The following is a 15,578-nucleotide window of genomic DNA, read 5'->3' as shown; positions in this document are numbered from 1 at the left end:
TCTTAGGATGATGTAAGATCAATCATAAATGCCTTCAAAGGAGGTTGTTTTTCTTAGTATTGGGAAATATGACCCATGTAATGTGTGCTAAATACACATCCATGTTTTGGTAGCTATATGATAATATGAAGTTATATAGTGTACGCATATTTTAGTTTAATGTTTCAAACTTTTACACCGTGCACATATTAAAAAGTTTAAGTAGTCTGTAGTACTAGGCTTTTTTTTGTCAAATTGAGCAAATTGCTCTTCAGGTTCCTCTAGCCATGTTTGGCATGCACTCCAAAAATTCTGGTGTAAATAGGCAACAAACAGTAATTTATACTAGATCTATTATAATTTTAATGTGGGTCTGGCTCGTCAGGCTATCTCCCTACAGCTTTAGAGTATATATTTTACGACACTCCTCAATCGGTCAGTCTGCCGTTTCCTCTTCTCCGTTCCTGTGACAACGGTTTACTCGCTTTCAGCTTCTTTTCGCTGGCTCTGCCATGACTAATGTCTGAGAAACTCCATCCCTACCTTGTTCTAGCCGGTCCCTAGCGTGTATGTGTGTAGTGCAGTAAAGCAATTTGTTTCATCGCGAGGCTGTGGAATTTCTGTCTCTGAGTCCGGCGGCCCGCTGGCCCAAAGTTACAAGGGTGGTTTCTCTGCTCACAAATGCTAGGAGGAAGTGAGACGGCCACCATTCGCCCCAGAAAAACTCACATAACCATTCCAATGACTCTGAAGCTGTGAAGATAAGGTAAATTAAGCTAAACAAACTGCATAGTTCTCCTTTAATGTAATGTGGTTTCTACGGAACTTGTGAATGTGCTGCCATTCTGCGTACATTCGGGGCATTGCAAAAGGTGAAATGTACACGTCGACGTGGCATGATGTCATATGCACGACAAGGACCCGGATCAAAATACACGAAGAAACCATCAGGAGGTAATTCCGGTATGAAATTACTTCACCTTATTTTCTGTGTTGGGCATATTGAGACATGGATGACAGGTTAAAATAGATTATGCAAATACTATTTAAATATAATTCTGTATCCTTTCCTGCCCATTAGTACAGCCGGTCTGGTGGTAGCTAACAACATCGTTAGCCAGCTTGTCAGCTAACGCAACACACCATAATGAACTGTTAGCACCTCAGGCTCTAGTTGTAACAGGTTATTTGTTGTTTATAATGGCTCATTGTGTTTTAGTATCGTGCCCTTGGGTACACTTACTCTCAGTTAACTACCAGTTTATAAAAAGTGAACAGCTCTGATGTTTAATAAGTTCAGGTGTTGAGTTCATTTTCATTTGGACCAATGAGAAGTAAGAATCAGCCATTGCGTAAACTCCTGTATGTGAAGAGCTTGAATGATCATATTGATGCATTCCTCAGTGGATCAGTGGGTTGCATATGACCGCAGTCCGAGTAGCACCATCATTTAGTTACATTTTAAAAACGCTTATTATAGCTGCTAGAATGGGACGTGTGTCAGCTGTTAAATCGACACTCTCACACATGCTACAGCTGAATTGATGTGTCATCAAGCCCCATCAAAAACAACTTTTCTGAAGATGTCTGCAGGTATACTGCACTGTTTATTGCACAATACAATGTAGATCTGTTCTCTTCTCTTTCCATCTGTTCTGATAGGTGATGTGCGATAGGCCTCATGAATACTCGTCGGCGCCACGGACCCAGGAGCAATGAGGACGGGGTGTATCTGGGGCCATCCCTCACCCAGCCACAACTGCTCCAGCAGCCCGATGCCCCCCTCTCTACCTCTCTGCCCCTCGCCCCCCCTGTAGATTTAGGTGGAGGGTCCTGCCGTGACCGCACGACAGAGTTCCAGTCTGTGTGTCGGTCTCTGCAGGGACGACAGGTGAGCCCTCTGAGATGAGGTGGGATCAGGACAAACTGTGTGAGAAGTTGTTTGTTCATGTAAAGGACACCAGAATAGACATGACTAGTTATTTGATATGCAAATACTGTGTTTTAGCTTCTTTTAACCGTTGAATAATTAATCGTTGGTAATCGTTTTGTCATGCTTTCTCAGAATGGCCTCCAGACTAATAAACCAGCTCTCAGTGCTGTCAGACAACGCAGTGACTTCACTCTTGTGGCAAAGTGCGTATCTGCAATAAGCTCTGAATCATTTGTGTTTTATTTGGTGTGCTTTGTTAACGTGCAGTGCAGTTCATGTCATTTTGTTTGTCTCACTTATCTCTCTCTTACTTCTTATAGACGTATTGGGAGAGACTTGAGTAATACTTTTGCCAAACTTGAAAAGCTGACGATACGTAAGTGGTTTCTTTGAAAGAATAACAACATTTCCTTTGTTGACAGATTATTTTCAAACAAAAATGTATGATATTTTGCCTTTTATGTGCAGTTGCCAAAAGGAAGTCTCTTTTTGATGATAAAGCCACTGAAATCGATGAGTTAACGTACATTGTGAAACAGGTAAGAAAAATAATTTTGTTGTATCACATGTAAACTAGAACAAGTTTGACAGTAGCATGGTAAATATAGGTACATGTGCAACTGTTCGGTCTCGTCAGACTTAATTTATGATTGGTGCAAGAGGCATTCCAGAGTGGGTATATCCCACTATAACCGAGGTCGTAATTCATCCGCTGCCCATGGCCCTCGAACCCGCCACCTCGACACACACAGGCCTAGGAGTCGAATGCTCTAACCACTGAGCTAAAAGCCCAGGCTTCTAACTCAGCGGTTAGAAGCTTTCTTAAGGTCAGGGGTGTGAGGATTTACACGGGCAACTAGCATGCTACCTCAGTTCGCCTCCGTTACACCAGGACATGCCCTCTTAGAGACTTTACCTATAGTAATCACTCTGACATGAATGTTCTATTAATTTAAAAAACGGGAGAACACCGATTTCATAACTTCGCATTTGACAGTTATTGAGTGAGAAAACGGAATAAGGTGGAATGGGCTGGAATAGAGTGAATGTTCAATTTAGCATGTACCATGATTAGTCGGTAGTAGAACTGTTGTAACAAACTTGATTAGTTGGTAGTACAATTGTTGTATTGTTGTATAAAAGCAATAAGGCTCGTGATCGTGGGGTTGATAAAGGATAAACCCATGGCCGAACCACAGCAGTGGGTATATCTTTTCCAACCCAACTCTCACTCATGCCATATTGCTTAAATAACATATCAACACTGTCCTCCAATCGTTTCCCTCAGGACATCAACAGTCTAAATAAGCAGATAGCCCAACTGCAGGAGCTGGTGCGCTCCAGAAGTGGACAGAATGGCCGGCACCTGCAGACACATTCCAACACAGTAGTTGTGTCGTTACAAGTAAGACTCAATCACACAAGAAACACTACGACAAAAACATCTCACTCCTTTGGAGAAGCTATATCCATTCATCCTAGAATGTCAAGGCATGTCATTGTTATTGCATTTCTTGAAGAGGAAAGAGACATGTCCATTATCATCTAAGTTGAGCAGTGTGGTTATGTTAAACATCTTGCCATTTAGCTTATGCTTGTTAGACCATAGGTCACCTCATGGGTCATATCAGATCGATGATGCTTCAAACAATAACATGTCTCTGACAACCTCTTCTATGGCAGCTACTTACATCTAAAGCACTGAAATATCCTTTGAAGTAGTGCTATATTATACAATTTTACCTTTTGTTTTCCTTATTCTAGTCAAAGCTGGCAGCCATGTCAAATGACTTCAAGTCAGTGTTGGAGGTCAGAACAGAGGTGAGAGTAATGCAAAATCACACACTGAATATCTTACAGAAAATAAATGATTTGGTTTTACTGTTGAGTTGATGACCTTCTCTACTTATTCTTCTTAAGAATCTGAAACAGCAGCACAGTCGACGAGAGCAGTTCTCTCAGGCCCCCACGCACTACTCGCCCAATGCAGCCTCACCTCTGCAAGCCCACAACTTCAGTAAGCGCAAACCCACCAGCTGTCTTAAACGCTTCGCCATTGTCTGCTGTGACTGAAGGTGTCATGCATTACTTAGGCAGGCAGCATTTTGATGGTACAAGAGTGGAATCTACCAAATGTAAACCAAAGGCCATAATACAGATAGGAAGCAAAGGCCAAGAGGGTTTTTTTTCACATGAATCTTCAGATCCTGTTGAGACTGACAGCAAAGCACTCAAATTGTTTATGATAGGGCTGCATTATTTGGGGAACATATTTCTGACAGATATTACGATTGCGATTTGACTTGTGATATAATCTTTGAAAGTCATGCTTCAGTTCAATATTTCAAATTTTGCTTTAGCAAATTGCATGAGTTGAAATTGTGATTTTAATTATAAATCAATTAAAGTCATCCTAGGCAAGTTTTTTACCTTATTATAATGGCTTCAAAGTCATTTTGATGGTAATTGTACTTGTATTAAGGAGAATCACGCACCCTCCATAGCTATAGCTTAGCCGGCTACAGAGAACCAACAACTTGCTGGCCAATGGCCCGGAGAATCAGGAATTGCGTTTGTGCAATAGCCTACTATTTGTATTAAATCGTGCAATATTACCTTATAAGTAAGTATATATACTCTTTTGATCCTGTGAGGGAAATTTGGTCTCTGCATTTATCCCAATTCGTGAATTTAGTGAAACACAAACAGTACACAGTGAACACACAGTGAGGTGAAGCACACACTAATCCCGGCGCAGTGAGCTGCCTGCCTGTAATGTGTGATTTCATGTGTCCGTTTCAGATCCAGGAAACTCATTACTAATGCAAGAGGAGTCTAGGAGCCCAGGTGATGTGTCCATAGACATGGACTCCCGTGCTAGCCAGCAGATGCAGCTTGTAAATGAACAGGTAGGTTGGTAGGTTTAAAAGCTCTGATGTATCGATTGTGTTATTAATGTGAAATCTTAGACGGCTGAGAGGGCTTTAATGTTGTTGTGTGCCTGTACAGAACTCCTACATTCAGAGCCGGGCAGACACCATGCAGAACATCGAGACCACCATCGTGGAGCTGGGCTCCATCTTTCAACAGCTGGCTCATATGGTGAAGGAGCAGGAGGAAGTTGTACAGAGGTGAGCCAGGTTGATAAAGAGAAGGGCCGAGAGGGTGGTGGTGGTCTATGATTTGGGTTTCCAAATGGAACACTAGAAGGTTGCGAGTTCTTTCCTGCCACCATTGTGCCCCTGAGTTAAAGCAGAGCGGAGGCTGTCTCTGTAGTTAGTTCACTGTAAGTCACTCTAAATAAGAGGGTCTGTTAAACTACAAATAATTTAATGTAATGTAATAAGAGAAACACATGCAGACCAAAGTGGTGCCTCCCTTGGTTTACCTTGAAACAGATATCACATTGTGCAAAGTAATTGAAACAAGGTGTAAAAAACACATACTGGCTGATACAGTAATTGTTCTAATTGCTTACCACTTAAATTGCATTAGACCAGTGTTTCCCAAAGTCTGGAGATTTTATTTGGGTCGCCAGCACAATTTATGTTGTGTTATAGGCCTAACTGATACCATTTGTCATTTGATACCAGGAAAGCTAACAGTTTTCTATTAGGATGTAGTTTGTTAACTACCACAGTCACGGTTTTGTCATAAAAGCTCATGAAACTGGCGCATGAAACGAACGCATCGCAGAGGGGGTGCCAGCATGGGTTATCTACCTCTCAAAATGAAACCGTTCTGTGGGGCGCCTGCCATGTACCTCGCAGTTGTAAACTACGAGGGACATGAATCCGCCTATTTGCACGAACATTAATAGATACCAGCTCCTCAACTTTACCGATTTAAATCTAGTGACCGTGCTGTCAACTAAAGCAGACATCCATAGACCGGACATAAGGCCATTCAATTTGCATACAGTTTCGATTGCAGATGCAATCTTTAAAGTTAATAGCAACCTCTTCACATTCTTATTTCTGATTTAAAATGCACAACAGTGCATTATAGTCTACAATTTAAATGGGCATTTTAAACACTATTCCTCTCGTTTTCTACCTCGCTAACTCCAAAGTAAAGGCGCATTCTTCCGGCTATTGCGCAAACGCGTCTTGTTCTGATATAAAGACTATACAATATATAATACAACAATACAATAACGACTTGAGTTATTTGCTGTTTACATTGGAATTGACGTCCACAGTGTTATGGACCCATTTGTCTGCAACGCAACGTAGCCTACAAATTTTTTTTTTAGAAGAACAGCTTACTATGCTGACGAATGACGACTGCGCAACATGCGAGAATTTCCCCTACTCTCGGATGCGCATTAAAACGTATCTTAAAACAGTAGTCATTTCCAACGTTTCACGCTGATGGTGCTCAAAATGCAACACAACCGTGTTCAAAGCAGGGATCCTATAGCAATGTATGGTTGGGGGAGGCATATAAAAGTTGGAGAACCTGTGGCATAAAACAATATTGGTGGTTGCAGGGTAGATTTGAAGTGAAATGGGTCGCGATGGTCTGTCATTTTTAAAAAGTGGGTCGCCAGAAAAAAAGTTTGGGAAACACTGCATTAGACCACTTTAAAATCATGTTAAACTAAAAGGGCACTTGGAGTGAACAGGCCTTTGCCAAGGCCAGATACCGTATCACAACATTAGTGAAAGTGAAATACTTTGTGGATCCAGCCCATGATTCAGATCTGCTATAAAATCCAACAAGTTCTTCCACAGGGCATGCTACGCTTTTCCACCAAAATCGGGTCAGTACTGAATTGTAATTCAGGGGAAATCACATTTGTTTCAACTAATTTACACAAGGATGTAATACTGTTTCATATTGGTAGTACAGAGTTATGTGTATATTTCTAGTAGGTCCTCTTATCATTTATAATTAATATCTGTCTAATAGATTTCGCCATCTTCCCCCCTCAGGATTGATCACAACGTTGAGGATGCCCACTTCAACGTGGAGGCTGCACACACAGAGATCCTTAAGTACTTCCAATCGGTGTCTGGCAACCGTTGGCTTCTCATCAAAATCTTCCTCATCCTCATGGTTTTCTTCATCGTCTTTGTCGTCTTCTTAGCCTGAATGATTTTGTTCAATGTATGAGGAGACGGGATGAGGATGTTTGGACGGAACAGGACAGGTGGTGTTGGTAGAGGCTGTGGCCAAAAGTGGAGTTTCTTAGCTCATCCGCCCATCACACCCTCACCTGGTGAGATGCTCACCTGGTTCATCTTACCTGTCTGGTGCGGTCCTGTGCAATCACACAGGTGGAAATGACCGTAATAATCCAGAAGCGATTTTTCAGTTGTGATTTGATTTAATTCTTCTTTCACGTCATACTGTTTAATGTCTGAAATTGGACCATGATCAGTAAAGTGCAACATGTAGTTGGAACAGGGAACGAGTGTGTGAATATTGAATAAGTAGCCTGCACTAGCCATGTCATTTGGAATTGGCTTATTGAGTATTGTAATGAAATATTATTTTGAAATATTTCAGGACCTTGTTGTTTTATTAGTCCTGATATATATCTTCACTGTGTCCAGTTTTATTTAGGCCATTTGTTGTTGTTGTTGTTTTTGTCTTTTTGAGGGAGCTGTGTTGGATTGGTTTCTGTATTCTTTGCTGCTCATGGTGCATACTTGTTAATGATTGCCTACCCAACACTTTGCTTACACCATCTGAGGTATGAATGCACAGACCCTGGGTAAATTAATTTTATTTATTTTTTATTTTTTTTTTCCAGTTTCATTTAGACCATCTCCATTTCTAAGTGTTAAAAGCTGCCTGTGTTCCAAGTAGGACTATCATGGTTTAACATTACCAAGGCTGTTACTGATCCCTCTGTATTAACTCGCTAAGTCATGCTCACTCACTCAGCAAGATTAGGGTTATTAGGGCACAGATGCAAACTCTGTTTGATTACAGCGTGGGAAATGTTTGTCAACAGTGAGTGCAGAACACTAGCCACTGTGCATTTGGCAGGCATTTGGCTGTGTTTATTCTACAATAAGAGGCTGAAGTTCTGTTGTTGAGTCAAATGTCAAGTCTGTGAGTATGTGTAAGAATGTGTGTGTGTGTGTGTGTGTGTGTGTGTGTGTGTTGACTAATGACATTTGAAAACTGCTTTTATCTACAATTTGTCATTCCTGTAATATTTTCTGAAGCTTTCTACAGCTTGTATCAGCCTCTGGTTAGGACCAGCAAATCAGAGTATCGGTCAGTGTGCGTCTTTAATGTATTGTCATTGGAAAGGAAGTGTCAGTCATCAAGGTCTCGGTGTGCAAAAGGACAGTGTGTCATTGAGAATGAATGGGTCAGAAGAGAACCCTGAGAGGCTGAGACCTTGTACTTTTTAAAAATGAAATCCAACTTTACATATTGTAAATGATAATAAATAAGTGAAATTATGCTCAATTTTGAAATAAATGTGAAGCTGTTCTTATATTACTTCTGATATCATAATTACAGCATTATGCACAAAGCAGTATACTGCCAGAATATTTTCAACCAAATAAAGATATTGCTGTAAAACAAAAACAAGTGTACTCAAAATTACTCAACATACACAAGTAACATACAGTTTTTTGGTATCCATACCTTGTATGATGGACTTCAATGAACTTGTGATAATGGTGAAAATCTTTGTGTGTGTGGATGTGTGTGTGCGCGCCAGTCAGTCATCCATAGTGTGTCAAGTCATCCTCCTGTGTTGTTGCTTCACCGGCCTTTTCTCCCCCAGTCTCAGTTTGGTGCGTTGTGCTCTGTCACACTAATCTGAGGCAGACTCCTCGCTCTGACGGGCCTCGCGACACCACCTCTTCCATCCTCCTCCGCTTCCGGGGTGCGGTCGTCTCCTCCAGGCTTGAAGGGGTTCCAGAGCGGGTGGATTCGGAGGCTAGAGGGCAGGGCGATGAGCGACAGGCTCCGACTGTGCTGCCGTCGCCAGAGCTGGGCGCGTTCCCTGAGGTTGGGGCCGTCTGTCTCGACCCTCAGCTCCTCCTCGTCCAGGCAGGCACACAGCACGGAGCGGAAGAGGTGTGAGACTTCGCCGACCTCCGGCTCGAACTCGGTCACGAGGTTACGCACCCTGTCCTCCGTCAGAGTGGAGAGGAGCAAGAAGGTGTATATCTTAACTCAACATCCAGTAACATTCTGTATTAACATTCTCAAAAAGCATTGTCCAGTTTGCCCTGTAAAAATGAGCCTTAATTTGTTCTTAATGAAAGGGTTTTTAATGAAGCTTGCTGAAATTCCTTTGGAGAAAGGAAGACATTTTGCCAGAAGAGAAAAAGGTGTTTTAAGGTGCAGTGTGCAATTCTAATCCAACACACTTTTTTATCAGATTTAAATGAATTGCTCCTCATGATCCACCACCTGTCTGTTTTGTATGAGCACTCATTCCCTGAGCTCAAATATCAGTGACCTTTTCCCTGAATTGCTGACGACATCTGTACATGAAAGATAAACAGCTATTGTATTCCTCTGATTCACCCTTGCTGGCTGGGTCCACTGATGTGAAGTAATCTACCTACCTGAGAATCACCGGTCCACACTGGGAGGGAGGGATCTTTGCGCAGAGCTTCTCCAACTCCAGGAACTCTCTGGTGGGGAGCTGGAAAGACGGCCTCCGCGGTGTGGCGAGCCAGCTGTAGTCCACGCAGGAGCTGCGTCGGCGCTGTGCCGCCGCGCGGTCCTGATGCTGCTTCTCCGTGTACTTGAGCAGCGCCGTCAGCTCCAGCATGAGCATCCGCGTCACCAGCTCCTCAGGTGGGGGCCGGTCGGGGACCTGCGGTCCCGCGGAGAACACAGACGACCAGGAGAACATCTAACAGAGCAGAGCTGAGTTTTGTCATGTGTGTGGGATGTTAGAAAAGGGGTTATGAGAGTTTATGTGTTCATGGGAGTTGTCGTTCATGTAAAAGTGACTCCACATGTGAGTCGGCCAGAGTTTTTGATGAAATGGTAAAATTGTAACCAGTTATGACAGCCTTTATGATATAATAACTATACTATTAAGAACAAAGCAACACTATCAGAAGAACTATGAGAAAAAGCACAACTGCCTCTGTAGCTTTAGAAGTCTACTTTCTAACCTTAACCCCTTTAAGTGAGTGCATTTTATATAGTCTCATCACTGAAGTGTATATATCATCACTGTACTCAACGTGTTATACTGTATTCAATAATAGTCACAGGACACCAACGGCTATGTAAAATAGAACATGATATTGTAGCAAAATCCTCACCTTGGACTTAGAGTAAAGTCTGTGTTGAGTTTTTCCCTTCCTTTGTCATGGCACACAAGGGTACGGTCTTACAGCTAAACCAGACATCGGTCCAAGCTCACACTGAAGATGCTAACTGGCCCTGTCTGCCTTGTGTCTGGATGTGTTTGGGGAGGGCATGGGGATGAGTGGTAATCTGTTGTAAATATAGATGGCCCCTGTACACATTACATACACACTGACAGTCATATTCACACCCAGACATACAACATAACTGAACTTTTAAAATGATATTCATTAGAAGGATTTCTCCAAGGTTGTATATTTGTATACAGTTATAGACAACATTTGGTTTAGTTTGAAAGTAACAGGCCTTCATCAAAGAATGCAAAATGAATAAGGAATATTGGGTAGTTTCTTTTAAAGTATACATTACATAATCTGCAATGAACTATTAGCATTACATTATGATGTTTAAAGATGTTTCTATCTGTTCAAAGGTAACACATAATTTTTATCTAAATAATCACATGGATTACCAGTGGATGATGTAAGATAGTCAATGGTACAAAACCTTAGTCACTGGACTGCAGTTCAATACCCTGGGAGATTGGTATTGTAATCAAGTCCAACTGTCTCTCTCTCTGTCTCTCTCTCTCTCTTTCTCTGTGTGTGTATGTGTGTGTGATCTTACATGACTTAAAAAGTATTGGTATAATTTATTTCAAGCAAGGTGGGTCACCACATATCTTACCACATGATGTACATTTTAACCTTTAGCCCTCTACTGCATGGTGTTGCATGGTATATAATCTATATTTTACTATTTAAAAGTGAATAAGGGGACTCTAATTTTGGTATGAAAAAATAATTGTTAGATCACATGACTAGGATATGTTGTTAGTACTTCACATTTCTACAGAGGTACCTCTGTGACCACCACCACCTACCTTTGGATGGTCAAAATTCAGAATTAGGCATTACATGTATTTCTTTGAAAAAAAAAAATGAAACGATATCTGGACCAGGGAAGGAATTTCAGGGCCCTTGCGTTGGCCGTGAACCCCCTTTGAAAATCATAGGTTTACAGGCCACGGTGGCCTTGGTGCCCCCTTCTTTCAATATTCTGCTTTGTGTCCTACTAATAGCGATTTTTATTTAGCCTGTGGCCTGTCAAAATAATCTTAGCATTCACAGCGCAAATTAATTTAGTCTTTTACGCAGTGGAGAAAGTGACAGCGCAAGAAAGTGCGTCCAAATTCACCCATTCTTCTCAGTTGAACAACTCGCGAAGTAGCCTATTCATCACACAGACATCACAAGTATCACATGAAAGAGCTTTTTCTCAGCTTTTACACGATGTTAGCCGATAATTGCTGTGTTGAACGGTTCGCTAGAAAAGTAAATAATATAATTCAATTTAATCATACATTCTACTGAAGGTTTTGCGTCCATGATCTCCCTACCCATTCATCTCGGTGGAATACTTCACGAACCCTTCTTTTAACACATGACAAACCACCATAATATCAGAATAAACAGCAGACCTTACCGAACACAAAGGTGTAAAGCAGTCCCCTGTACAGTTAGCCGTTCCAGAGTAATCCAGTTTTGAATTTGCAGTAAATTTCGACATGCATGGATGTCTCCAAATTTGGGCTTTAAGTTTTACAATGTGTTTAAATTGTTCCACATGATTTCATAACGGGCCAAATACAAAATAAATGTTACAAATATCGCCTAGATATTGGTAAATCAGAGGACAACTGACTAAGAGTTTGTGAAAGTAGCCTTAATGATCACAAAATGCTAAGCATGCATCTAGGCTATTTGAGTTTCTTAAAGCTGAGCTGTGCTACATTTAAATTGTTCAATACATGATTTCATAACAGGCCAAATATAAAATAAATGTTATCTATAGCCTAGATATCTGTTTTTATTAGATGATCAGATGATTTACAGTTATATGTAATATGTCATGTTTCATGTTTTTGGAATGTTTCATACAGTGATGCAGGTCTACTGCTGTGAATTGGCTAAATACAACTTTGATCATTTTTATAGCCTACTACTGTATAGTTAACTTTGGCCTTGGTGCCCTGACATGTGGCCTTTGTGCCCCCCACCAAATATGCCCAACTGAAGGCCAAGTGGCCTTGCCCCCAGAATGGTAAAATTCCAATCCTGCCTACTACTGTATAGTTAACTTTGGCATTGGTGCCCTGACATGTGGCCTTTGTGCCCCCCACCAAATATGCCCAACTGAAGGCCAAGTGGCCTTGCCCCCAGAATGGTAAAATTCCAAGCCTGATCTGGACTATGTAAACATGAACAATTTATCATTAAAACAAGTTTATATATAATGAGATTTTTGGAAATTGGCAAAATATAATTGTTGCCATATGGCAACAGCATGCAAATATGGAACCTATTTATGCTCATTCAACTGAATGATATCATAGGATTACCATAGGATTACATAGCACTAAAATACTCTAGGAATATTTACAACTTTTGACAATATTTTAAAGTGAAAAAGCATTATTTACACTTTTATTTGTAATTCCAGACATATTGGAGTATTATTGGACATTGTAAATGTTTACCAATTTGCAAGTTATCTGTGGAATAAGGTCCAGATATTATAGTGATTGGAGCGGTAAGATGTATTTTGTGTTATTGTTCACTACACATTCAACGACATGCTTTTTTCATCATTTCTGTTTGGGATTTTGGGAAAGATAAAAGCACATTGTTGGCTCTTCCATATAATAACAAGCTATAATGCAGCAAGGAGAACAACATTGATATGTGTAGCGGATAGAGGCTGCAGTCACCCATTCTGGCTCTATGGCTACAGCTTTAGTACTTCACAGGCCCTAATTCAATGGATGAGGCATGACTACAGGGCAGGAGAAGTGTGTCAGGGGGGTATGTGAAGGATACCTAGTCTATCTGTGTGTACGGCATGGATTTGCATGCATTCTGAAGGGGAGGGCTCTATGACTGTGTGGTCTCGACTGCGACAGAACCCTATGAATATGGGAAATGAAAGTCATCATGAGATATAGTCATCTAAATTATGACTTTATTTAACATAAACTTTGGTTTTGATCAAAACAATTACTTTATGTCCCTACAGGAAGGTTATTTCTCTTCCAAGGCGGACTACACTATGACAATATCATCATGATATCATCACATTATAGCCCAAAATACAGTGAATGAATTTGTATTATGTTAGGTATAAAACTAGATGTATCAGAGCATAAAGTCACACTTAATTTAGTTAATATTTGAAAAGACTTTATTAAATAAAAATACATTTTTAAAAGAAAAAATGGATTGTACAGCATTTCCCACAGTTGCGCAATATGGCAACAATTTACCAACTACTTAATTTTTTTAGATTTCCATTATTTAAACCATTTTAAGTAAGAAAAAATCAATACAACATTTTGTTGAAGTGTAGGTGATAATTCATGCAGTAGAGGGTTAAACTTTTATAACCTTTACTGAGAAATTATAGGGACAAGGTTCTGCAATCGCCTGACTGTTCTTGTTCCTGCTCATTTTTAATACAGTTTTAACAACTTTAATTTTGTTCCTAAAACACTTATCAGAGTTGTTACATGGATAACATCAGCCAATTCTAAAGCCCATTATTCACTTCATTCACTGTATTTCTTTCCCCTTATTTCTCGAAGTCTCCTTAAAAGCTACTGGAAGTGGTTTGGATTAGATTAACGTGAAATGTAAGAGCGTAGTCTTCTGTATTGATCAGAAGTGGAAGCTGCTACTTGCAGGTGGGTGTTTTAGTCTGCTTAGTGCAAAGCCTTAGGGGAAACAGCCCTGTTTCTCCCTCTCTCTACACCAGCAAACTGGGTTGAGGTGAACCTCAGTCCTACTTGCACCAGCTCAGTACTTGCTGAAACCAGTTGTTTAATGTGATATCTGTGCAACTCTGCATAGATCAAAATGCATGTAATCTAAGTATGTGTGATCTACATGATACCATAGTTTGGTATGAGCAAACCACAGGAATGTGTATGCCATAAAATCATATAATGTTAATATTAGTGTTGATCCTAGAATAAGCCTCCTATAAGAGGTTTTAACAACCCTGCAACATAAAAGCATAACAAAGATTTAACTTCTTACACTTTCTTTCCAATTTGGAGATGCATTTCAGTGGTGCTTCAGTTACCCAGACTATACTATCTGGTTATCAGAAGATGCTGTTTTGTAGAGCCGAGCTTCTCTTTGCTCTTGCGGTGGCCTACCCGTCTTTGACTAAATGGGACAAATTGCAGACGTCTGCTTACTAATCAATTTCCTGACCCAGAAACACATGCATCATCAAAAAGGCCTAATTGAAAAAGCGCTGTTGATGGAAAAGTTATCAACAATGATTTTTTTTTCTCTCACGTACATGTCCTGTTTCTCAGCCCTCCCTGTTGACACATCCTGCATCTCTCTTGTACACACACCGTTCCTGGTAATTCCACCCATTAGTTCAATCAATTTCATGTTTTAGAAGACTACAGCTTTTTTTGAACCAGTAAACATTGCGTCACTCATGTTGTTTCCTCACACCTTGCCTCTCTTCTCAAATCATCTTTGGTCTTTCAGTCTGAAATTGTATTGACTCATAAGGATGTAAGGACTGCAGAAAACATCTTTAAGAACAGAAGAGGGAAAATACAGAACAAACAACAAACACTCAGACCTTCAAAGTCAAAGTAAGTGAAAGGGAAGGGGTCAAGGGGAAATGTTCAGACATTTTACAGGAATGTTTGGTGGGTCTGCATGACTCTAACATTGTAACCTAAGATGGATTTTTTTTTTATTCAATCGGTGATATAAACTGAGCAATGAATACAGATTTAATATTGCAGTTAAAGGAGTGATCTGAAAGCAGATATGATATACTGTATATATATATTTATTTAAGCGCTTAACCATTAGCTTTAATCATATGATTTGTGAGACAATGTAATTTATTTCTGTTCAGTCAGACTTTAATGGCGTTTTCAAAATAATTTTACACTTCATCGAGTTGTGCGACTAACTGAAGCAGTGCTCATATAAACTTGCTAAGGTAGTTATTTTCAACATCAGGCAATACTGACACTACAGTGATTATTTTCTAGTCTGATGATAAAGCAAACATGTGGGGACATCTTAACCTGAAATTTGTTTCTCTTGAAACAACACACAAAATAATAATCAAAATCATGTAAATAAATGTATGCTTTCCATTATCCTAGTAATCAGCATGTGGCTTTTGAAAAAGCAGAAAACATACATGGGTTATAATGCAACAGATTATACACAATGGTTAACAAAGAGGCTCACTCCTTGTTAGGATATGGAGAAACTGCATTAACAAACACATCCATTAATGGCTCCAATATTGGCTT

The 15,578-nt window shown here is 40.3% G+C and overlaps 2 protein-coding genes across 3 annotated transcripts; one reads left to right on the top strand and one right to left on the bottom strand.

The window, feature by feature from the left end:
- Positions 1-666: 666 nt before the first annotated feature.
- Positions 667-8,470, top strand: stx5al (syntaxin 5A, like). 2 transcript variants are annotated; one of them, XM_076274371.1, is made up of 11 exons: positions 667-933; positions 1,642-1,870; positions 2,045-2,115; positions 2,233-2,288; positions 2,381-2,451; positions 3,201-3,317; positions 3,677-3,733; positions 3,833-3,929; positions 4,715-4,821; positions 4,922-5,043; positions 6,850-8,470. In XM_076274371.1, the coding sequence occupies exons 2-11, from the start codon at positions 1,661-1,663 to the stop codon at positions 7,007-7,009; spliced, it is 1,068 nt and encodes a 355-aa protein (XP_076130486.1). In that variant the 5' UTR covers positions 667-933; positions 1,642-1,660; the 3' UTR covers positions 7,010-8,470. The 2 variants fall into 2 exon arrangements, with proteins under 2 accessions (XP_076130486.1, XP_076130485.1); XM_076274370.1 differs by having other exon boundaries at positions 667-942.
- Positions 8,471-8,671: 201 nt separating this feature from the next.
- On the bottom strand, positions 8,672-9,755 carry LOC143112122 (protein RD3). Its single transcript, XM_076274367.1, has 2 exons — positions 9,463-9,755; positions 8,672-9,017 (listed from the first exon to the last, which is right to left on the bottom strand). The coding sequence occupies exons 1-2, from the start codon at positions 9,753-9,755 to the stop codon at positions 8,672-8,674; spliced, it is 639 nt and encodes a 212-aa protein (XP_076130482.1).
- Between the last annotated feature and the right edge of the window lie 5,823 nt (positions 9,756-15,578).

The sequence above is a fragment of the Alosa pseudoharengus genome, unplaced genomic scaffold, assembly GCF_046254945.1.
Source record: "Alosa pseudoharengus isolate Yale_2024_CS ecotype anadromous, Long Island Sound unplaced genomic scaffold, YU_APseudo_1.1 YU_APseudo_1.1_scf_8, whole genome shotgun sequence".
In the NCBI taxonomy this organism is placed as follows: domain Eukaryota; kingdom Metazoa; phylum Chordata; class Actinopteri; order Clupeiformes; family Clupeidae; genus Alosa; species Alosa pseudoharengus.
Note: the sequence above shows the minus strand (reverse complement) of the source record. Positions and strands in the feature narration are given on the sequence as shown.